Here is a 23,876-nt window from a genome sequence, read left to right as displayed (position 1 = left end):
TCAGTTCGACGGTCGTTGCGCCGACGTCGAATCGGCGGCACCAACGAGCCCGAGTGGTACAACTTTTTCAAATAGCCAATGTACTATCGGGTTTAAAATGAAATGCGAACAGAGAAGGGCGTGGCCCGCGGTACAGGCTGCGCCGCCTGAAAGTGAGCCTTGGGACGAGGGTGTGAGCCCTACTCCAATGTGTAAAGACGTGTTTTGTTTCCTGTTGTTCTCAGTCACGTGGGTCCCGTATCTGATATGCGGGACGAAAAAAGAATAAAACATTTCAACCTGGAATATGCGAGCAAATATAAGGGAGGCAAAACAAGAAAGTGCGAAAATCACGCATTTTTTGTGAACACCTTCCAGCAGCAAGGAGAAATTAGAACGATGTTTTACCGCATACCAGAAGTGACGACATTTAAAATGGCTGCGTCTTTGTGGAAAAGGCGAATGCGCCATCGCTCGCGCTTCCCAAGCTTCGGCATTGCGCCTCTTACCGCTCAATAACACTGGAAGCGGATCCGCGTTCGCAAAGCGGTTGTGAATTCAGTTGTATAAAGATCCAGTACAATTGCACGTGCACTTGATGACATCAAGTGCACGTGCAATTGCACTGGATCTTTATACAACCGCGTTCACAAGGGTTTTGCGAACGCGGATCCGCTTCCAGTGTGAATGAGCGGTTAGTGCGCTAAAAGCTATCACCGCTATCTTCGCTCACTCGGCGCGCGCGCGCCCAGCGCTAGCAGCAGCGCTGGGCGCGCGCTCTGGCTCCTGTTAGCGGCGAGCTTGCTCGCGTCTCACGCACCGAGCGAGCAGAGAGCGGTGATAGGTTTCAGCGCACTAAAGGCCGGTTCACACATGCAGCGAAGCGCTAATGTAGCGCTTCTCACGTGTCGTCTGCTACTTATTGTCTGCCATTAACAACCAACAGTATTGACGGTACGACACAAAGCTGGTGAACGCTCCCGTCAGCACGCGCTTAGCGCGAGGTCAGCGCTACGCTTGAAGCGCTCCGCTACATGTGTGAACAGGCCTTAAGAGGCGCAATGCCGAAGTGGGCCACACACCCTCGACCCTATGCTCACTTCCAGGCGGCGCAGCCTGTACTGCAAGCCACGCGCTCCTCTGTTCGCCTTTCATTTTTGAAAGGCGAACAGAGGAGCGCCCGTTATGAAGGATACAGGCACAGCCATTAGCATCCATCCATCCGAAAGTACGAGACGTAATGGACTAGAGCCACTAAAGAAGGTACTCTCAAAATATTGGCACTTCGTTCTTACTTTTCTCGTGGAGGTCGCCATTTTTGTGCTCGGTGCAGAGATTCAGACAACTGGCCACAATAATGTTAAGCAGAAAGATGGCTCAAGCGTATATTTACTCTGAAGCTCAGCTTATTTATCTCAGCAATGACTGCAGCGTTGAGCGAGCGGCCTCACCTGCTTGGGCTTCTCTACTGAGCGCTACGTGACAAGGCAATCATTCTACCGCCGCCGCCCGGATAGTGCTTACATTAGATGAAAGACGCAGTTCGCGCGTTCCTTACAGACCCTCTTCATGGCAAACGCCACCATGCGGTGCTCCAGTCTTTAACGTCCAAGAGAACTCCCCGTTCATAAAAAAATGAACAAAGCCCAGCTTAACAACACTGCTTGAAATGTAGATGAAACGTTTAACCATCAATTCTCCAGGTGAACGCCAAAAGAAACAGAAACGCGATATCTGTTAATTTTTTAAAAAATATTTTTGTAAACCAACTTGCCCCTTCCAGGACGTCAACTTTTACAGCCGAGCGCCCTCGTTAAATCTCCAACGTTGTTGTCCGTGCAACATTTAGGCTTTCTATCCTTTGTGACGTAAGAAAGCTCCACAGGCTCACAAAGACGAAACGACCGGAAGACGCTTGTGACGCAAGCGGCAGTTCACGTAAATGTAAACAGCAAACGGGTCTCTACGTTTGGTGAGCACCGTGTAACGCGGGCATGCTGCAACTGTGCGAGACTGAAACAGAGCCGGCGATCTGCTGCTAACGCCATAGGTGCTCTACCACGAGCCATTCTCTCTCATTACAGTTCCTCCCCCTGACAGATGAAACGGGAGGATGTCGAATATCATGCTCATTCTACCCACTCCCTAGAATTCCCACGACGCCAACATGTATTGGAATGCACAAATAAAAAATTAAAGTATCAAGGGCAACCGTACGACCTCGTTCAAGGAGCTCTTATTTATTCGTTTGTTCCGCTGTGTACGAGTCACACAAAATCTTGTTCGTCCACAACCACTGATGCAAAGTAATTTCGAACAAAGTTAAGATGTTCGCTGCCACTGCCAAACACGCAGGAGCAGTGGTGGTTCAATCCCGAAAGGCAATGCGGCGAGAAACTGAGGGAAGTGAGGAGACGAGAGCGCGTGTGGAGGTCAGAACGCCGAGCTCTGGTTGGAACGATTAGGGGGTAGACCTTCGTCTCCGCTGCACTCGTGGAACGCGTTGGAATGCGGAACGCCGGCATCAGGCGTTCGGCTTTTGCATTTGAACGTGTTCGACGAGTGCAGTGGAGATGGCGGAGACAAAGGCAGCGAGCTTTAGGTTTTACCAATAAATTCTTCCAACACAGAGCTCGGTGTTCGGAGATCCCCTCGTGCTCTCGCCTCCTCCTCTCCCTTAGATTCTCGACGCTGTGTCACACACAGCTTCCGACAAGGAGAGCGGCTGTGGACACTGTTAGCGATCCTTGGGATTCGAGACACGCATAAGACTGCATATTATGGCAATAGTTACGTCGTAAAAAAAGAGCTAGAAGGACACAACGCAGTCGGCACGTCGCCTACGTGATCGGCAGTGTGAGTTGTCCAAAGCGGTGAAAGTCGAAGACGCTTTGAACACCGCTCCTGCTCCAAGAGTGCCGAAGGATATCCTTGCAGTCACTTACCTCGTTCTTGGCAGACAGCCGCCCGGCAAACTTGTGTCGGTAGCCTTGAACCGGGTCGCGTGAGTTCTGCGATAGATGCAACGTAGTGAGACGTGAGTTTGATGTTAACTGAATGCGCAAAAGACACAAGAAACAACATGGACGTCCGTCATTAGGCATTCCGAGCACGAAAAGCCTTAGGTAGCTCAAGCATACTGAATTTGCTGTTGTTGCTGCCAGTTGAAGAAATGCACGGCATGGCATATTATGCTCAAGCGGTGACGTTGCAGTACTTGTGCCGAGCTCTGATTGGCTCTGATTAAAGGAATAGTGGGTAGACCTCAATGATGGATGCCTCGAAGTCTGCCTACTATTTTTTCGATCAACCAACAAGTGCTCGGCGTTCTGACATCATCGCAACCTCAGGGCAAGAAGCAGACGAACTTGCGCTACACATAGGTGAAGCGGGCAGAGCAACGGTCTGCCCCAGATGTAGATTGAGGGCTGGGCATACTCTCTTGGTTAACCAGAAGCCGATAATTACCCCCAGTGGTGGTAGCAATAAACTATTCTATACTTGCGTTAGAGTTAAATGTAGTAATTCTTGAGTGTTCAACATATGGTGCACGTGATGTTTCGACTAGGGTCATGCAAAATGAAAGAAAAAAACGAATGTGCTGCTCGAACGTTGTTTTGTTTGGACGGCAGACTATGCTGACCATGCTGACCATACACAATCCAAGGCGATTCCCCAGCGCGTTTTCGGCCGGAGGAGTTTGTTGGTTTTGAGCGCACCGTTGTTTCTTTTAGCATTTTCAATGACCGTCATTCAAACGTCACGCGTACCATAGTTTCAGCCCACCAGAGTTACTACATTTACCTCCAACGCACTGACAATAATAGTTTCTTGTGACCACCGCCAGGGTATTATAGGAGGCTTTTAAATGACCACATTCCAATTTGTGAACACGCCCAACCCGCCTTCTGCCAGTGGCGCCTCCTCATTTGCCTCATATTCTTTTCATAAAATTGCCCAAAGACTTTCTATAAACTATATACGGCTCTGTTGGAAAATGGTAGGCAGCGCCACCTAAAACAGCTTCGCCACCAGAGACAGCGTCAGCATTGCGTAGCATTGAAGCGCTGTCCACTTGAATCTATTCTAAGGCACGTCTTGGCCGCGTGTAGGGCTTCGTTCGTGTTTCTTGATCTCGCGCCGGAGTACAAGTTCGGAACTTTGAAATTCAAAAACCTATCGGTGTCTAGCATTGCTTTGTATTTGTTTTATGTTATTCGACCCGCAATAGTTTTTCGGACATCATATTAAATCGCATGTCCCGCATTTGTAAGCAGAAACGACTATAATACACCGCCATTTGTTTCATTTATCTGCGCTGGAATATGCCTCTACAAAGCGTTTGTCGTTTGTATAATGAACGGTTCAAAAAATCACTATGGTACGACATTCAAAAGTGCTATTATTTGAAGAAATCTACATGAAAAATATGTTTTGCTCCTCGTATTATATATAATCGTTTAGTTTCACTCCAAAGGAGTGTGGAGAGCAGGGAAAAAAGCTGCAGTTGCAGCTTGACAGGCCCCTGCCCCCCAGCACTTGGCATAGAGTACACAATAAAATTCAAACTAAATAATCACTCAAAGCATAGCAGAACATTTAAAGTCTAACCGACGAAGAGGTGGAGTGACAATAATACAGACATAAACGCACAGATATATATATATACCGGGTCAAGTAATAATCAAGTAATAAAAACGCAAATATTATAACCGGTGAATCAGCATAAATAACACACTATACATGCAACACGTCATACATACACACATACATACATCACGTACATGCCTACATACCTAGTCAAGTAAAACAAGGTGATGAATTTGCAGACATCATGATACACACACAAAAAAGAACAGCATGCGTACATACTATACAACAAGGTCACATAAGAAAAATACAACAGCGAAAAACCATATAAGCATAAAGAAAAATTCGAAAATGTCGCATCAGTAAAATATGAAATGGGACTTCAGGGACTGTTTTGTTGATGTTTCGGGTGTAATGTTTTGTTTTGCAAGGTTGTTAAGGAGAACAGGCAAGGTATGAAGTATAGATTGATGTCGATACAAGGTTCTGACGGTCGGTATTTTTCATATTTCGGGCTGTCTTATATTATACGATGGTATGTGTTTGATTAGATTAAATAATTGTAGCAGTGGTACGTTGTTTATTGTTACTGCATTTTTGTAAAGAGAAACTAGTCTGAAATCATGCACTTTTAACACATTTATAATATTTAATTCATTAAAATACTTACCAGTTGATATAAATCATGGAACGTTAGTTATAATACGTAGAGCCCTTTTTTGTGCGACGAGTAACTTTAACATGTTCTGATTTGTAGTTGTTCCCCATATGACATGACAGTAAGTGAGAGTCGGCAGAAACAAAGAATTATATAGGAGTTTTTTTTGTTTTTTCTTTGTGCAAAATATGTTTATGTATTATCAGATTGCTCTTCGCTCGCCGGCGGATTGAACGGGCGTGCTAGGATTGCGATAATAATAAATAAAATAAATAAAATATACACCAACCAAATCCAACCAAAACCAACCAAATTGCGATGATCGCGGCGAATTCCGCCGGCCCATGGAGGAAATTTGTATTCACTATTTTCAGGTCTTATGTAAAAAAACGCCGAGTGCGGCTTCGAATGCATTGTATCACAACTGAAAAAAAAATCTGTACGACTTGATACAGGTTTTATATAGGCTAATACCAGTCACCGGTATAACCGTACCAGTCACTTTCATACATATACCGGTATACAAATACGGGTCACTCGGGATCATATTTGAGCCACTCGGTACCAGAAAGATCACCCGGTATTAAATAGGGGTCACCGGGTATTGAATACGGGTCACCCGGTATCAGATACGGGTCACGCGGTATTGCATATGGGCCGCCGACACGAGTTGACTAGTCGCCTGTAAAGGGATTTACTTGTCGGTTGTAATGGGGTACAATGCTACCGACAAAAAATCATAGAGATAAGTGGCATGTAATTTCGTGCCGGTACCGGTGTCTTCATACATGCAAACAGTATCGCGTATCGGTGCCCTATAACCAGTATTGTACACGTTACAAAAAAAAAGTAATCGATTACAATTACTATTACTCTTGGCTAAAAAGTATTCGATTAGATTACTTGATTACTCGCAGGCAAAAGTAATTGGACATTACTTAAAGAAGTAATCGTTACTTTTCCGATTACTTTATTGTGTGAAGGCACATCTTTAGCGCTCATAACAATGAACTACTTCCAACCTATATTTCACATTTGCGCAAGTATTCAAGAAAAACAACTGGCTCCCTCTTCGTGGTCGTTGCACCTTCACAATGCGGACACAAGCATAGAATATAGAATTCGTTTGAAGACGTTTAAGGATTTGGGCGTTCGCCAGTGTGTGCGTGGGGGAAGGAGGGGGGGGGGGGAGCGGAGGGGGTTCTCGATCTTGTTAAGCTTGAGCAAGGGTTGTCGCTCAAAGTTTGCGTCGCTCATTTTATTATTCACATGTGGATGAGCTCGCATGTTATGCAAAAGAGCAGCAGCTCCAGGATTTGAAACGGATCATGTGTAGCATCCATTAGCGGATGAGATCGCCCCGACCACTTCTCAACTCGAAACATTGCTTGTCACAAAGACCACGTAGGGGAAATATTTCAACTGGGTCTAGGCCAACTCGTCGAGAGCCAACTGGTCGACGGGTGCGTGTTAACCTACCCGGCCGATCAGTTGACGCCGCTTTCGCAGCTACAGTCTGCGGCGGCTCATTACAATATAAGTAGGGCTCCGTGTTTTTGGATAAATCCGAAAAACTCCGAGAAACACCCACCGGTAAAATCTGGTCAATTCGGATTTATCCGATAAACTCCGAATTTATAAATTAAAAAGTGAACAGCCTTTTTTTTTCAATTTGGGCAGCGCAGGGAAATGGTCCTAGGAAAATGCCACGATAATTATCTTACAAATCTAGGACCGTTGTCAAAAGGGGTCTTAGCACTTGTCTCGTCAAGGTTGATTCAGGGCAACAGGTCATTCTACACTCGGGTCACGACAAAAGCCACTCTTTTGGTTTCCTTTTTGGGTCATGAGATTTGTGATTTAGAGAGAGAAGAGGTTATGTTTTTGTAAAACATAATCATAGATCATAGAGATTCTATAAAAAAGGCAAGAGGGGCAGTTAAAACTTCTTTATTACATCCGCAACCTCTTCCCTTCCCGCGACCGCGGGCTAGATTGATGGAATGGAATGGTATGACTACGAGCTTCCTAGCATTGCCAATGGCAATGGCCCAAAGCCAAATTCAACCGAAGAAATTTTAATTGATGCAAGCGCGTTTTATTTTTATCTGGCATGCGTTTACCTCCGGTTATTATTAATTAATTTAGTTTAATACGAAACAAAGCGAAATTAAAATCCGAATTTTTGTAAAATCGGGAATCAAACAGATATAAACTCTGATAAACTCCGAATTTCGGCAAAAAATAAGCTTCGAAAAACACCCTTCGAATTTGTCGAAATATAAACTCCGAAAACACGGAACCCTAAATATAGGTAATAAAGAAACGTAACAAGAGGGCGATCATGTCGATCATGAGATGACATAATTTTCAACTTGTCTAAAGTTTCTCTCCTATTTTTGCCCTCTGGTAATTTTTCTTTCAATCTTGTAAAGATTGAAATAAGTAAAGAAAGTAAAGATAAAAAGGAACCGCAAACCTCGAACCGTCATTCAACGGTTCAACGGTTTACCTCGAACAGTCACTCAACCCATTCGACGAATCGCCCTTCGACCGATTACCCCTTTCGAAAATTTGCCCTTCGACGAATTGCCCTAATACGAATTGCCCTATTCGATGAATTGGCCGTCGACGAGTTGGCCGTCGATGAGTTGGCCGTTGACGAGTTGGCTTTCGACGAGTTGGCCGGATACCATTCCACAGAAACTGTACATAGAAAGATATTGACCTCGTTTCCTACAGCTCCGCAAAAATCTTTCTTTTTTCCGTTCGAAAAAAGAAAGCAAATTTTTTTTTTGTCATTTCATGAAAAAAGGCGTGTGCCGGGGGGGGGGGGGGGGGGGGGGTCCCTTGGACAAATCGTAACGGTTACAAGTAATTTTATTACTTCAAATAGTAATCAGATTACTCTTGTGATTCCTGCCTAATAAAAGTAATCAACTGATTACAAAATTACTTAAAAAAGTAATCGATTACAAGTAATTTGATTACTTGTTATGCGTACGGTGCAAGTCTGCGTATAACCACATAGTGGTGGGTTGCACATGTAGGCTGGTATGTCATACAGGTGTCCCGGCATTGCATTTCAAAATTTCACTTGGCTTTCCCTCTGTACGTATCTCACATTCAACGCCCATTTTCACGGGCTCTAAAAATTCCGAAGTACATAAGGTAAACAAAGTTAACATTTATAGGTGGTACAGAGGAAGCATCGGTTGCAACTTTCAATATAAATATCAATATTTGCCGAAAATTACGCAATGTCGGTCGAAGTTTTGGTTTGCCAGGGTTTTCAGGCGACGTAAAAAACAAAGCTCATTTAGTCACACAGATATTGTCATTTTTCACTATATATATATATATATTATGTCTTGGCAAAATATTATGTCGTGTGTATATTATTTCGACGAAGACATGTTTTATGACTTATCAATTTGAATTCCAGATCTGATATTTTTGGGCTTTCGATATTACTGGCACGACCGAACGAGTTGCATCGGTTGCATCAACAGAGGGTTACGACAAGAAGCCGAATCGCTACGTCGTGAGAGGTAAGCTCGTATTACTATAGTTCGTTTTACGAATTTTGAGACATACGCGTGTACAATTTTCACATGTTCTTTATAAGCACTTCCAGTAAGTGCATCAAAGGTTTTGTTCTCAAATTAAAACTATTATGTTAGTCATCGGCCGCTCGGCTCTCCTGATCAGACGGGGGTTTCAGAACGAAGAAAACCACGGGCGTCAAAATTTACGCAAATCTCTCTGTGCCCCTTTGCCGTAACCGTAACTATTTGAGGTTTTTTTTTTAGAGATTCAACGCGGGAGTCTAATTGAGGTATAAAAGAGCAAGAACCATTTCAAACTTAAAAACCAAATCAAAACAAAAAAACAACATATGGTTAGACGCATCGAAGGTATAGTATCTGCGTTTCTGGTTGAACAGTTTTCCGGGTACTGAAGAGTTGTTTTGATATCTCGGAGCATAATAAATATCATAGCAAGAAAGGTACGGTTCTATTTGCAGAAACTGCATCTTGATAAACTTTAAGCAGACAAGTCGTATATAAAATTTGGCGTGATCAACCGGTTTACTACGTTCATTGAAAGCTAATAGAAGTAAAATTTCACTTTGTGATTTGATTTTCTCTGCACATTTTATTGCTGATAAGTTTCATTTTCCCTGTAGGCTGTTGACTACCCTTTTCATCTGCTTCACTTTACTAGCTTGTATGCCATCCTTAATACGAGCAAACCTCTGTGCTCACATAAAAACCTCTATGCATACGGAAAAACCTTCATGCATACAGAAAAGCCTATATGTACACATGACCTGCGTATGATATTATATGGCAAGACCAGTTTGGATGAAGGTCATGTCTTTTATAACATCATATGAATTAAACTGGTAAATGACGATGACGACGGTGACAGAAAGCCATACCGGGTGAGTGCAGCGCTGAGTTTTAGTCCTCCCTGTCAATGCATTGGGGATGGCAGCCAACTATAGTTAAACTATCGCACCTCTTGGAACCGCAGCCTTCACCGAAGTGAGCGATCGGACCACCAAACTGCCAGGGCTTTACCATCTAAGAATGTACACCAAACAGCCCTCCGAGGTCACCTTGGCTCGCTGGCCGACACGCTTGAACCGTCAACAAGCCTCCAAGACTCGCGCGGCAGTTTTTGCGATGTTCCGAGGAGCAAGTCGACCTCATCTTGTATATTACATCATCCCGTAATGACCCTCATTAGACGCGGCAGCGCCGGCCTCTATGGTATGGCCTGTCGCCTCTCTGCGGTGCCTTGGCGCTGCTGTGTCATTATAGAATATTACTTTTACCTGCATGTATATTTCTCCAGGTTCTATTTATTACAGTAGATAGCGCCGTGCTTAAGAAAGCTGACATTTATTAGAAGCAAAGGTCGGCTGCTAAAGAGGATGTCTATGCCAGTGCAGCCGTGTTCAGAGCGAAATGCTTTTGCTAAGAGCCGGACCGTGGCGCCACCATCTTGTCGCACGCTTCCAATAGAATGACATTTGCAGTGTTTATTAACAACGCCATGCGTCTGCTTCCCCGCACAACACGTGCACAGTAAATTGTTGCAATGCCCCGAAGAAGCCTAGCAAAGCACTGTGAAAGTTTGTCATTCTCGTGGGAAAAGTTCATTTGCATTCTCTATCTGCAAACAACGTAATCAGATGCGCAGACTTCAGCAGCATCTTCGGAGAAACATGGACTGTGGGAATGAACTGCCACTCAAAAATTATTCCTACGGGTGAGCTTCGCCGTACAGCTCACCGAATGTCAATCGCTAAGATAAACGGAGCGCGTTCCAAACTTATTTTACCTCAATTATCTCGACTAGATCATCTTCAAATGCTCCGGATTTCATTTTGTTGAACGCATGCTTTTCTCAGTCATATTTTCCCGCACATCAGAAGAGTGCAATTGCCTTCCCGCGCCAACAGAAACTGTCGAAGCTCACCAACAGTTAAGAAATGCCATAACTACTATTGTAGCTCGGAGCCATTTCACTGCACTAATAATAACTGCATTTTGTTGCTTTATCTTCATAGGTTTATACCCACTCCCCTCACTGATGTCTTAAGCCCCTGAGGGTAATCAAATAATTATATAAAGATGCTGAGATGCGCTGAGACGGTCTAATTCAGATACTTCAGTTAAGGCCAGCTGATCTAGAATAAACATGCACACAAAGAAAGGCCATAAACACCACTCGACTAACAACTGAATTTTCTTTTTCCTTTTCTTCTACTACGAACCCCACATGGGAGAAATATTCTCTTTTCTTCTTCTCTTTCCTTCCTAACGGCATATTTAACTCCCGAAAGATTTCTTTTTTCTTTCTCGTGCAGCGGGAGAGAAGGTGCACTAAAGCAGTAATATTTCTTAGCGGAGAGAATATTTCCCTCATGTTGGGTTCGTAGTAGACGAGGAGGAAATAGAAAAGTCATTTTTAGTCCAGCCGTGTGTATGTTTTTTTTCTGTGTATGTTTATTCTAGGTCAGCTGGCCTCACCTGAAGTATGAACCAACTAGCTCAGCTGAAACCTGTTACTAATTCAGATACAAATCGGCCATCCGAACTACGCGTTTTTGCATATAATTATTTTTCGTGACTAGTCATTCGTGAAAGGCTTTCCACAAGTTGTACGATTGGTCAACGGCGTATTGCACGAGAAAGAGGACGCGCAGAGATCCTTAAGAGTGTTCTCTAATTATCTATTTGTAGAGACTTTAAACACTTCTCTGTTCTAGTTTCGCAGCAAAAAAAAAAAAACAAAAAAAAACATCGATAATATAAATAAATTAGTTCTGTTTGTTCATACTGATACCATTCGTACTCGCAGCATGGATAGTAGCTTTATCTGCTATCTAACGTACAGTACGAGTACTTTTTTTTTGTTTTCATTGGAGAGTTTTTGTAGATCGTGTTTTCAGGTCACGCTATTTGAAGCGGGAGCTCGCGATGCCACTTCGATGCATGCTCTGAAGCGCGCGCACGTAGCGGTAGCGGGCCTTTGAAAACGATTTACTGAAACTCCCTATTATTTCAGAAGCTCCTACATGGGATCCGGGTTGATCACAACAGGCCAATCATTTGCCTTCCTACATATCCAGGAGTAGCATTGAAACGAATCTTTATTGACTCGCATTCATCGGCTACGTTTAAGAAGGACGGACGGTATCGGACTCACTGTTTATGAAGACTCAGTTGAGAAGGACGTATATTCTTCGTTCCACTAAGATTATAGGTCCCAAGCGCCATCACAAATGGCTACGCTGTTTAAAAGAAAATTGGTGGTGTTATTTATTTCTTATACCAACACGAACCCGAAGGGCTTTATAGGACTGGGCGTCTAAAATGCTTAACAGAAAAAAATATATTAACTCAGCTGTCTTTTTTTTATTTGAAAAGAGCGTTATTTTACTGGGGAGAAACCCGCGCACGTATGTACATGACGTCGACAGCGGGCGCAATTTCGTCCTCAGTTTGCGCGTTCACTTTGACGAGGTGCCGGGGGGATGGATGACAGCGTTTACGGTCCAATTTAGCGCTTTTCACACTTGACAGCTCCGCAGACGAATTTAGAGCTCCACATTTGACACCAAGAAGAGCTTATTGACAAAATAGTATTGCAAACAAACTACACGAACGCCAAAGCAGGGTCGTTTATGCCGCCCGAGCATCCCTCTCTACGTCTGCCGCGTATCTGACGTGACAGCGCCACATCGCAAAAACCTGATGTTTTCATCGCGTGATGCTCGCGCCGGCGAGAAATCCTCGGCATTTCTCCCTCGTGTGAACAACGCCATAAGCTACAAACCGAGACATAAAATACAACTTGAACTTACAAAGCAAAGCCCCGTGTCTTTATATACTTCACAGAATTCATTACACTAGAAAAAAAAGAAAAAGAAACGAGATGTAAAAGACAGACAGCAAGCAAAATCCTACAAGTTACTTGTAGGATTTTGCTTGCTGCTACACGCCTCGAAGAATGACACGACGCAAGGGTTGAACGGCACGTAGTCATTTTTGGAGGAATTGTAGCAGACCGTTTTCGCAGCCCGCTAAGCACCCGGACAGCGCTCGGTAATCCGCCACAAGACCTTGAAACATGCAGACAAGGCTGGCGGCGCGCATGCGCAGCGGCGGCGTTTTCTTCGCGGATAACGTAGCGGAGGAGAAAAACTGTCTACGCTGAGACCCAAAAGCATGTGCACATACTTCTCCTCCGGCCTTATCTTAGCGGTGGAGCGCCACTCGCGTGGCCAATTGAACTTGGTCACCTCGAGGTGGAAAACGGCGAGAGACAATTTTACATGAGGCAACCTGGTCCCACGCCTTGAATCAACAGGTTGCCTACAACTTCTTTAACGGTTTTTAACAAAAACAAAGCAAGAGTTTACTAAAGCAGGCCATAGAATTCCTTGACTGCCCGGAGAAAGGGAAGTTTCACGGCATATATTCGACGCTGATAAGGATTTGCTCGTTTTCGTCGTGAGTGCCGGCGTTCCCGAAAGCACAGATCGGAATGGCAGTGGTAGAAGTGCCCCACGGGGAAATAAGTGCAGGAGCCATTTACTTGTGCAGATTTTTGGAATGTGTAGATGAACTGAAAACCTTGTTCAACCTGACCAGTGAGTCTTTTTGAGTTTATTTCACACGAGGTAAAACAATCTCCTTCAAGAATACTCAGAATTCGACGAACGGCCGGAAAAGAAGGCCGCCGACAAGATCAAACCTTTTGGCGTCCCTGGGACGCATCCTCGATGTTGACGTGACCCGTGCGTTCCTGATCGCGTGATACCGAAGCAGAGACAACGTTTTCGCTACATTTCTGCCCTTACTCCAATACTCCTTTTTTTCGTGCACTGCACTTTTAAATCATCCAGAGTAAAAGCAAAATAAAAAAGGAACGCGACTATAGCCGGCGACTGGTTAAAGGTGGTTTTTTGAGCAACTCAACGAAGAGTAGATTGTTGGGCTAGTTGGTTTTGGAACTTGGAGTACATTTTAGCGCTCAAAAACAAGGACACAAAGACGAGAATCAGACACCGAAGTGCGCTACTAACAACTGATTTTATTACATGAAACGTCACTTATATACCATCCGTGTTTCTGATATCACCCCATCACGTAAGATGCATCACGCATGACGAGGCCTGGCATCGGGTTGGCTAGTGATGGGATGATATCAGAAACATGGATGGTATATTAGTGACGTAGCGCACCTTGGTGTCTGATTCTCGTCTTTGTTTCTGTGTGTTTTGAGCAATAAAATGTATTTCAAACTCAAACTAAACACATTTTTGTAATACTGAGTGTTTAGTACTACAACGGTTATATGCCAACTGCTCGTCTACTAACAAGCAACTCCATCTCCTCGGAAACCTTAAATCACCACAATCCAATTCATGCTACTAGACAGAAGATAATTAACACATCATCTGGGGCTGCCGCGCTTGCCGTTTATTACGTGCGTGTTCGCCACGTATAGCGAACACAAGCCCATTGAGTCCAAAGAACGGCGGATGCAACCGGAAACATCGGCATGAGAGTGCCGATTGACGAGTCACGAAAAAGCACGGGACGCCTGGAAGCAACAGACGGGGCGCGGTAGCAAACCAGAAAAGTCACTTCTCGTAACACCAACCGATTGTAACCTAAACAGATAAAAAATATATCCTTGCATTGTCCCAAATTAACCGGTACATTACAATGGCGACAATGATGGGATTCATGCAACAAAGACGGATATAAAGAACTGCGCGACATCGAAACAAAGGAGAGGGCGGTAATGTATGTGACGCCCCACCTCAAACATAAACAAAGCTTCGCACGGGTTAAGAGTTTGATCAGAAATAGGAATCATGATCTTAGTACATCGAAAGGATCGAAGTGTTCTTCGCTGCGAACGACATTCCGCAACAAAAGCGAGCCGAGATTCTTCTCTCTGTTGTCGGAAAAGAAATGTACGGACTAATATTGAACTTTGTGGCACTTGATCAACCAAGCACCAAGACGTACGTACAGATCGTTCAACTAGTGCAGAACCACATCGACTCGACGCCCAATGTAATAGTTAAACGCTACAAATTCCATCACCGGAAGCAGCTGGAATCCGAAACCATCGCAGATTACGTAGCTGCGCTCAAAGAGCTGTCACTACAATGCAATTTTGGTGTTTCCCTCAGCGACCGACTTTAAGACAAGCTCATTGACGGCATGTAGGACGGAAAATTTCTCGAAAAGCTGCTGGCTGAACCAACACTGTCATTCAAGGCTTCGGTGGATCTTACCACTTCGATGAAGATAGCCATGAAGGATGCGAAGGAAATAAGGAGTTTATTGTGACCCAACAAGATGTCAATCGCTTGGCACAAGGGTAGAAATACAAGACTCACTTTTGAAAAAGACAAGCGAGGGAAAAGGAAAATCTCGTACAAACAGGATCCCATGTCACTGTTCCGGAAAGCAAAATCACGACCCATAAAACTGCTTTGCACGGAACAAGACTTGTAAAATATAAGGAAGAAAAGGACACTTCCAAATGATTTTTTGTGACAGGAAACGAGATAAAAAAAAATTCGAGAAATAAGGATAAACTAAACTTCGCCAACCATGTCACCGCACAGAAGTCGGGAGAAGAAACTCCGTTTTATTTCATCGACTCAAGCTACACGAAACCCATCACAGTGACTGTGGAGATTTGCAACAAACTTTATCAGATCAAGATTGGCACAGGTTACAACCGTGACTGGGATCAACCTGGAGACATTTCAAGAAATTCTTCCAGATATCCAGATTAAACCTTGTGAAATACTTGAAAAAAAATAAAAACATGCCGAACTTAGGGAAGAAAGGTAGATAGATAACAAGTGAGATGACACGAGACAGCCGTCTTGTTTCACCTCTCTTGTTTTCTTTATATATTTCTTCATTAAGCACGCTGTTTTTCTGAGTATTTACCAAGACGCTCAACTCATCACCATGACTTCGGGAATAACGCTAAAGCTGTACCCCTGCAAGCCCATCGTTCCAGAGGGAATGGTTCAAGTGGAGATGCGATAGAACGGGAAAGTCAAGCGACATTAAATCCAAGTGGTGAAGAATGGGAGACATCCCGTACTGGGAAGGGCATGGCTTCAGGGTTTTCAAGTTTTCAAGGAACGAGGTACAAAACGTGCGTCCAAAAACCTTAACAAGACATTCGAAACCACCCAAAGATCCCCGTAACCAAGCATAATGAGTCGAACCTTATGAAAAACGCACTTATCACATATCCTGTGCCTCGAAGGTTTATCAGGAGGATCAAGACACGTTCAATATTTCACACTATAGATCTTCCTGTGCTAACTCGTTGCCCTCTCCTTTCTTGGAAAGCCACTTTTTGACAATAATACTAGAGGCTTGGCCGTTGCTCGTCTTTTGTTCGATTAAGATAATTTGTTTCTAGCAAAGCATGTTGGTATTACCTGATATTCTGTAAAAGCCGAAACCATTTTTGAAAAACAAAATTAACATTTTAGTGCAAGAAAATGAAACGGAAGAGAAACGTCCTCAAGCTCAGTTAACTTGTTTATTTTCCTTATTTACACCCCGTGCGTCGGCAAAGTTCTTTTCTGTGGACACAGCTTTTGTTATCAAGGCAACTAATGAACTCTTAAGCCTTATGGCCTTCAGACTGGCCGACGTCTTTCGCATAAACTGACCAGCTATCTCTCACAAAAAAAAAAGGAAAAAAAATCTCAATCACACAAATACGCACCCTCTTAATATATACTACATCACCTTAACAAATTCTCTGACACACCCTCAAACACCTACAAGATGCAGCATTGCCCCCTGAACACTGTCTGGCCTGATGAAAAATTGCGCTTTAAGGCAAAAGGACAAAGGAGGACGAAACACAGAACACAGAAAACATATGGGCGCGTATTTACGACTCTGATTTACTACTAATAGGTAAAGTAAAGAAAGATGAAGCAAAACTCATGACAGGGGACACCGGTACCAGGGAGAATACCGTTCAGTCGCAACCAAATGACCGCAAGAAAGTAAATTCTTTTTCACTGACAGCCACCGACGGGTTACCAACACAGCGATGGGTCAAACCAAATATATTAAATGCCTCGAGCACCTTGTTGTGTTCGTCCGTTTTTTTTATCGTTTCCCATCTCAAAGTTTACAAGACCTCGCGTGTTTTTTTTTTTTTTGTTTTTTTTTATCCACCCAATAATTGAGCTCCTTTTAAACATCGTAAACACGTACAGGTTTTACAATGTACCGAAATGTGACCTCCTACGGTTAATGTTAAAGAAAGATTATGCTCTCGCAGCTGGCCATACAGACATCGTCTTGCTCGTGCGACATAGCACCGGACCAGGCGGATTTTTTCGGTCGCTCACCAGTCGCCTAGCTGTGTTTTGGAGATTTATGTTTGTCCTTTGTCCCTCTTGTTACCCTTCTCCAGGGATTATTTTCATCATTCTTGTCCAGCTCGCTTGCACCTTTGCATTTAATTGCATTATAATTACAACCTTAACTTGCAAGCTTCACCCTTGTTGGTGTTAGACTGGTGGCAACTGATAAAACCCGTTTGCTCTACTGACGTCTAACCCCTGGTTAGCTGAGTTGGTAGAGCGCTCCACCTGTAATGGAGAGGTCCCGGGTTCGATACCCGGACCAGGCGGATTTTTTCGGTCGCTCACCAGTCACCTAGCTGTGTTTTGGAGATTTATGTTTGTCCTTTGTCCCTCTTGTTACCCTTCTCCAGGGATTATTTTCATCATTCTTGTCCAGCTCGCTTGCACCTTTGCATTCAATTGCATTATAATTACAACCTTAACTTGCAAGCTTCACCCTTGTTGGTGTTAGACTGGTGGCAACTGATAAAACCCGTTTGCTCTACTGACGTCTAACCTCTGGTTAGCTGAGTTGGTAGAGCACTCCACCTGTAATGGAGAGGTCCCGGGTTCGATACCCGGACAGGCGGATTTTTTCGGTCGCTCACCAGTCACCTAGCTGTGTTTTGGAGATTTATGTTTGTCCTTTGTCCCTCTTGTTACCCTTCTTCAGGGATTATTTTCGTCATTCTTGTCCAGCTCGCTTGCACCTTTGCATTTAATTGCATTATAATTACAACCTTAACTTGCAAGCTTCACCCTTGTTGGTGTTAGACTGGTGGCAACTGATAAAACCCGTTTGCTCTACTGACATCTAACCCCTATTTAGCTGAGTTGGTAGAGCGCTCCACCTGTAATGGAGAGGTCCCGGGTTCGATACCCGGACCAGGCGGATTTTTTCGGTCGCTCACCAGTCACCTAGCTGTGTTTTGGAGATTTATGTTTGTCCTTTGTCCCTCTTGTTACCCTTCTCCAGGGATTATTTTCATCATTCTTGTCCAGCTCGCTTGCACCTTTGCATTTAATTGCATTATAATTACAACCTTAACTTGCAAGCTTCACCCTTGTTGGTGTTAGACTGGTGGCAACTGATAAAACCCGTTTGCTCTACTGACGTCTAACCCCTGGTTAGCTGAGTTGGTAGAGTGCTCCACCTGTAATGGAGAGGTCCCGGGTTCGATACCCGGACCAGGCGGATTTTTTCGGTCGCTCACCAGTCACCTAGCTGTGTTTTGGAGATTTATGTTTGTCCTTTGTCCCTCTTGTTACCCTTCTCCAGGGACTATTTTCATCATTCTTGTCCAGCTCGCTTGCACCTTTGCATTTAATTGCATTATAATTACAACCTTAACTTGCAAGCTTCACCCTTGTTGGTGTTAGACTGGTGGCAACTGATAAAACCCGTTTGCTCTACTGACGTCTAACCCCTGGTTAGCTGAGTTGGTGGAGCGCTCCACCTGTAATGGTAAAGCGCTCCGTTTGCTCAGTAGAGCAAACGGGATAAAACCCGTTTGCTCTACTGACGTCTAACCCCTGGTTAGCTGAGTTGGTAGAGCGCTCCACCTGTAATGGAGAGGTCCCGGGTTCGATACCCGGACCAGGCGGATTTTTTCGGTCGCTCACCAGTCACCTAGCTGTGTTTTGGAGATTTATGTTTGTCCTTTGTCCCTCTTGTTACCCTTCTCCAGGGATTATTTTCATCATTCTTGTCCAGCTCGCTTGCACCTTTGCATTTAATTGCATTATAATTACAACCTTAACTTGCAAGCTTCACCCTTGTTGGTGTTAGACTGGTGGCAACTGATAAAACCCGTTTGCTCTACTGACGTCTAACCCCTGGTCAGCTGAGTTGGTGGAGCGCTCCACCTGTAATGGAGAGGTCCCGGGTTCGATACCCGGACTAGGCGGATTTTTTCGGTCGCTCACCAGTCACCTAGCTGTGTTTTGGAGATTTATGTTTGTCCTTTGTCCCTCTTGTTCCCCTTCTCCATGGATTATTTTCATCATTCTCGTCCAGCTCGCTTGCACCTTTGCATTTAATTGCATTATAATTACAACCTTAACTTGCAAGCTTCACCCTTGTTGGTGTTAGACTGGTGGCAACTGATAAAACCCGTTTGCTCTACTGACGTCTAACCCGTGGTTAGCTGAATTGGTAGAGCGCTCCACCTGTAATGGAGAGGTCCCGGGTTCGATACCCGGACCAGGCGGATTTTTTCGGTTGCTCACCAGTCACCTAGCTGTATTTTGGAGATTTATGTTTGTCCTTTGTCCCTCTTGTTCCCCTTCTCCAGGGATCATTTTCATCATTTTCGTCCAGCTCGCTTGCACCTTTGCATTTAATTGCATTATAATTACAACCTTAACTTGCAAGCTTCACCCTTGTTGGTGTTACACTGGTGGCAACTGATAAAACCCGTTTGCTCTACTGACGTCTAACCCCTGGTTAGCTGAGTTGGTAGAGCGCTCCACCGGTAATGGAGAGGTCCCGGGTTCGATACCCGGACCAGGCGGATTTTTTCGGTCGCTCACCAGTCACCTAGCTGTGTTTTGGAGATTTATGTTTGTCCTTTTTCCTTCTTGTTCCCCTTCTCCAGGGATTATTTTCATCATTTTCATCATAGCATCGTCCACAGGAAAGAGGAAAACTATACACAACGCCCGATGAACAGGAAACAAAAGGGGCGCACACGTGTTTTGTGGAACGTGTGTTTTTATCAATTTTCTGCTTTCGTGCGAACCCTAAAACGAATTTGTCGCATTTTTTAAAGGGCTGAATGTACTAGGGGCTCACCATGCATGCGTGTCATCTTTTTTTCGATCATGGGATATATTGTGTAGATATGGCATAACTATAGATTCCGTGTTTTTGAATTCTATTTTTCGTCAATTTCTGAGGGTGTTTTTCGGAGTTTAGTTTTTGCCGAAACTTCGGAATTCGGCGGAATTTACTTTAGTTTCATTCCCAGTTCTCCGACAGTCGGAGTTTAATTTCGCAGTGTTTCTTCTTAAAAATAAATTAATATTATCCGGGTGTAAACGTATGCTGGACACAAAAAAAAAAACGCGATTGTATCCATTAATATTTTCTCCAGTTTTATTTCGCGTTGATGCCATTACAACTGGCAAGACGAATTCGTCTTACGACAAAGTTTGCACACAAGTGTTGCTTCGATAAATGTCGATACCTTAAAATCAATAAACTTCGAGAGGTAGTCGCTGGGAAGCTTATATTCGTTGGATACTATTCCATCAACCTACAGCGCGAGGTAGAGTGGCAAAGGATATAATAAATAAGTTTCAACTGTCCCTCTTTGCCACTTTATGCAATCTCTATGGTCCATAGCTTTCACTGTTACAAAACACATCCTCTCCTTCCTCTAAAGCAGAAATAGTATGACCCAAACTCGAAACATAAACGTGACTTTTGTCGTGACCCGAAAGTACAATGACCTATTGTTATGACCGAAATTTGAAACAAAGGCGGGGTGGCATTTTTCCAGGACCAATAACTGTACGCGTTGATCAAACCATTAATGTAAAACATTTTTTTGTGTGTATGTGTGTGTGGGAGGGGGGGGGGGGGGGGAGGTTGCCACATCGAAATTCGGAGTTTATAAGATAAATCCGAATTGACAAAACATTTTACTGGAGGATGTTTTTCGGAGTTTTTCGGATTTATCCGAAAACACGGAAATTTAGGTATTACCCATTCTTGGTAAGTAATCTTTTAGAAGTAACGGATTACTGGTAATCCGTTACTTTTTAAAGCAATTTTGTAATTGACTCGTTACTTTTTCGCGGTAGTAACGGATTACTTTAATTACTCGTTACTTCTTAACAGACATGAACATAATACAGAAACTGGATCAATATGACTGTCCGACCACCCGCTCGACCAAATCTCAAAAGCGAGCGCGCGTGCATTTTTCAGGACTGTATGAAACTATACTCCGTTCATGCGTAGGCTGACAACGCATCAAAGCTACAGGCACGAGACCGCAGCTTTGAGAAGTTGCGCTCACGCTTGAAAGGCCCTTTTCAAGGGGAGCTTTCGCAGATCGGTTCCTTACCTACGAATATCCTAGCGGAGGTAGGCGCTGCTATTGAACATGCACACCGCTAGCTTTTTCTGGAGAATGCCAGGGACCATTTCTGGTCGCCCTAAGCTAGTGCGATGGCGGGTGTGGTTGGAGCTTTTGCTGCATTGTCAGCCTATAGGTGAACGGAGTGCACCTCCATTCTTTCTGCTAAATGAAATATTTTATTTTTATAAGCACTACCCTAATGCGTACGCATGAGAAATTGAAAATAGTGTTGTGCGATAATTTTGAAAAAAAAAAAATTGCTTCTATTGTTTTCTTGATAAGTGTATAGTAAAAGTAACGTGAAAGTAATTTGTAAGGCAACGAGTAAAGTAATCGGTTACTTTTCAGCAGAAGTAATTTCTAACAAAAACCCATTACATTTGAAGCTCGATAACTTGTAATTTTATCCCAATTGAAGACGAACCCTCCAGACTGGTAAAAGGACGAAGGGCAACACAGCACAGAGAGTCTCTGTGTATTCAGTGACTGTGTGTTGTGTTCTCCTACGTCTTTTCCCCAGTTTCGGCGGTTTGTTTTAAATTATGCTAAACGTTCACCAGCTCGTTTGCGTCCTAACCTTTTGTTCGTTAATTTAATCTATTACATTTTTAAAGTAACGGAACAACTCTGGTATAACCACCACCCGTTTTTGTTTTTTCAACATTACGCCTAGATTGTTCCCCCCGTTTACCTTTTTTACCAGCGTTTCCTACAGCCTCTATTAAGACCCGATTCAGGAACCTTAAATATTCTTGAGTAGGGTCTTAATTTCTATCGATTTGGCCCTAGAAATGACCAGTAAGGGCACGGAACCATTACTTTTTTAAAACTGAAGTGATGCAGAAGATGGCTATGCCTCTCTACACTATCTTGGGGTGCGAGGACGTTTAGTTAAGAATATCGTTTTTGGAACGGGATGACAATGACCAGCATTCCCCTGGTGCTGGTGTCCCTCCCTGTCATGAGTCTTGCTTCACCTTTCTTTTCTTCACCTATTACATCAGAGTTGTGAGTACGCGCCTAGCTGCCTATGTTCTCTGTTCCATCCCCTTTTTCCCTTGTTTCTTTGTGCGCGATTGTTTATCATGTTCAGCGTTTACCAACTCGCCCAACTTACCACCTTACTACTGTTGACCCGAGACTGACTTTGTACCCAAATGCTAGGGCTTACTTAGCCGAAATAGCTTCGTAAAGAATGCAAATGTGCGAAGGTAGGCCAGCGCTATGTTCTGTCGGTTACATTTTACATTTTCATTGTCTTGCGCTGTTTTGTTTTTATTATATAAGAATGTTTTACCCTTGCAAGCGTGGTTGAGTAAGTTTCTGTTTTTTATCCGAAGCGTTTTTTTTCAGGACCCTCTTTTTGTTCGTGGCCTTTTTGTGTAAACTTTTTTTATTTTTTATTTCTCATCAAAATGGAGGGCGTTTGGTCAGAAACACTTTTCTCACCCGGAATGCTATTTAGTATCTCTAAATTTAATATAGTTAGTTAGTGAGAAGTCGGCACAAATAGAGGTGGGAGGGGAGTGCGACTTGGGCATTAACATTACTATTTTTCCATACTTTCTATTGGGGCGACGACGCCTGTTGCGGGACTTAGAGGAAGAGCAGGCAGTCGAAACACAGCGCGCAATGCATTTATTTTTCATTCTGCTGGAGGGAGTTTTTTTACCGCTCATCTCACACAATCAAACATCTAACATGTAGGGACAGGTTGTACTGCCCAAATTACCACATCTAACATCAAAGTTTAAGTAATGCCAGCAGAACCTTTCACTTTGTTAAACAACAATGCGACCCAAACTTGAAAATGTAACTTCGCTACAGTGTTTTTTTTTTATGTGTAATTTTTACACGTCAAAATATATACGTTTTTTTAACAATAAAGTTTTGACAAACGTATAATTTGGACCACTCCCTCACGTGCGTAAATTAGTTGGTTGAAACAGTTCTGGGACCAATTTTAAACAATCAAAACTTCAACGGAGCTTACTTTTAAGCTCCAAATATCTAGTCACGAGGCACACCTTTATCTTCGGAGAAAGCGGAGTGCATAAAAAAGCTGCGAGAGGGAAATGCCAGGAGAAGAAGGACGTGTTTGAACAATCCGGCCAAGTATTCACAATACGCGTGTCGTTAGGCCGGAGGGTGTTGTTGTTGAAGTTAAAGCAAGGGTGCAGGCGAGCGGGTTGAGTACAGACCTTTTTTTTAACCCTGGAGAGTGGGGAAAAGGAAAGCACAACACAAATCTCCTTTGGAGATTCGTTTTCTGCTCTCTTTCTTATCCCCACTGTCCTGGGTTAAAATAATGTCCGTGATGTTGTTTTCAACAATGCTGCAGACCACTGGAAGGGTGTTTCTTTTCGAGAACGTGTTTGGCACCTTCGAGTACTTGTCGAAAGGAAACAAGGGTAAAAGAGAATAAAGGCACGGTGTAGCTCAATGCCGCTGACGGGTAATTCTTCGCCGAAAGGCAAAAATCCAACATCTCGAACACCCGAGACTTAGGAACAAGCAGGGACAGCACGCGCCTATATCTTCTCTAATTGTTCTAACAAATATCCGAGTTCAGAAAGTCTGAAAGCCCGTAAAGATGGACACTGTTTTTGCGCGCCGCGTGACT

The 23,876-nt window shown here is 43.7% G+C and overlaps 1 protein-coding gene and 1 non-coding gene across 2 annotated transcripts in view; one reads left to right on the top strand and one right to left on the bottom strand.

Moving 5' to 3' along the window:
* The window catches only part of LOC8054055 (neprilysin-1), a 257,784-nt gene that overhangs the window by 152,339 nt on the left and 81,569 nt on the right, over positions 1–23,876 (bottom strand). The window contains exon 3 of the mRNA XM_029994983.4: positions 2,925–2,990. Coding sequence (XP_029850843.2) covers positions 2,925–2,990 — 66 coding nt within the window. The remainder of the gene's footprint in view (positions 1–2,924; positions 2,991–23,876) is intronic.
* Trnat-ggu lies at positions 19,606–19,678 on the top strand. Its single transcript has one exon. It is a non-coding gene; the product is annotated as a tRNA-Thr (tRNA).

The sequence above is a fragment of the Ixodes scapularis genome, unplaced genomic scaffold (assembly GCF_016920785.2).
Source record: "Ixodes scapularis isolate PalLabHiFi unplaced genomic scaffold, ASM1692078v2 PGA_scaffold1__304_contigs__length_218370807, whole genome shotgun sequence".
In the NCBI taxonomy this organism is placed as follows: Eukaryota; Metazoa; Arthropoda; class Arachnida; order Ixodida; family Ixodidae; genus Ixodes; species Ixodes scapularis.
This window is presented reverse-complemented; position numbering and strand designations above follow the sequence as displayed.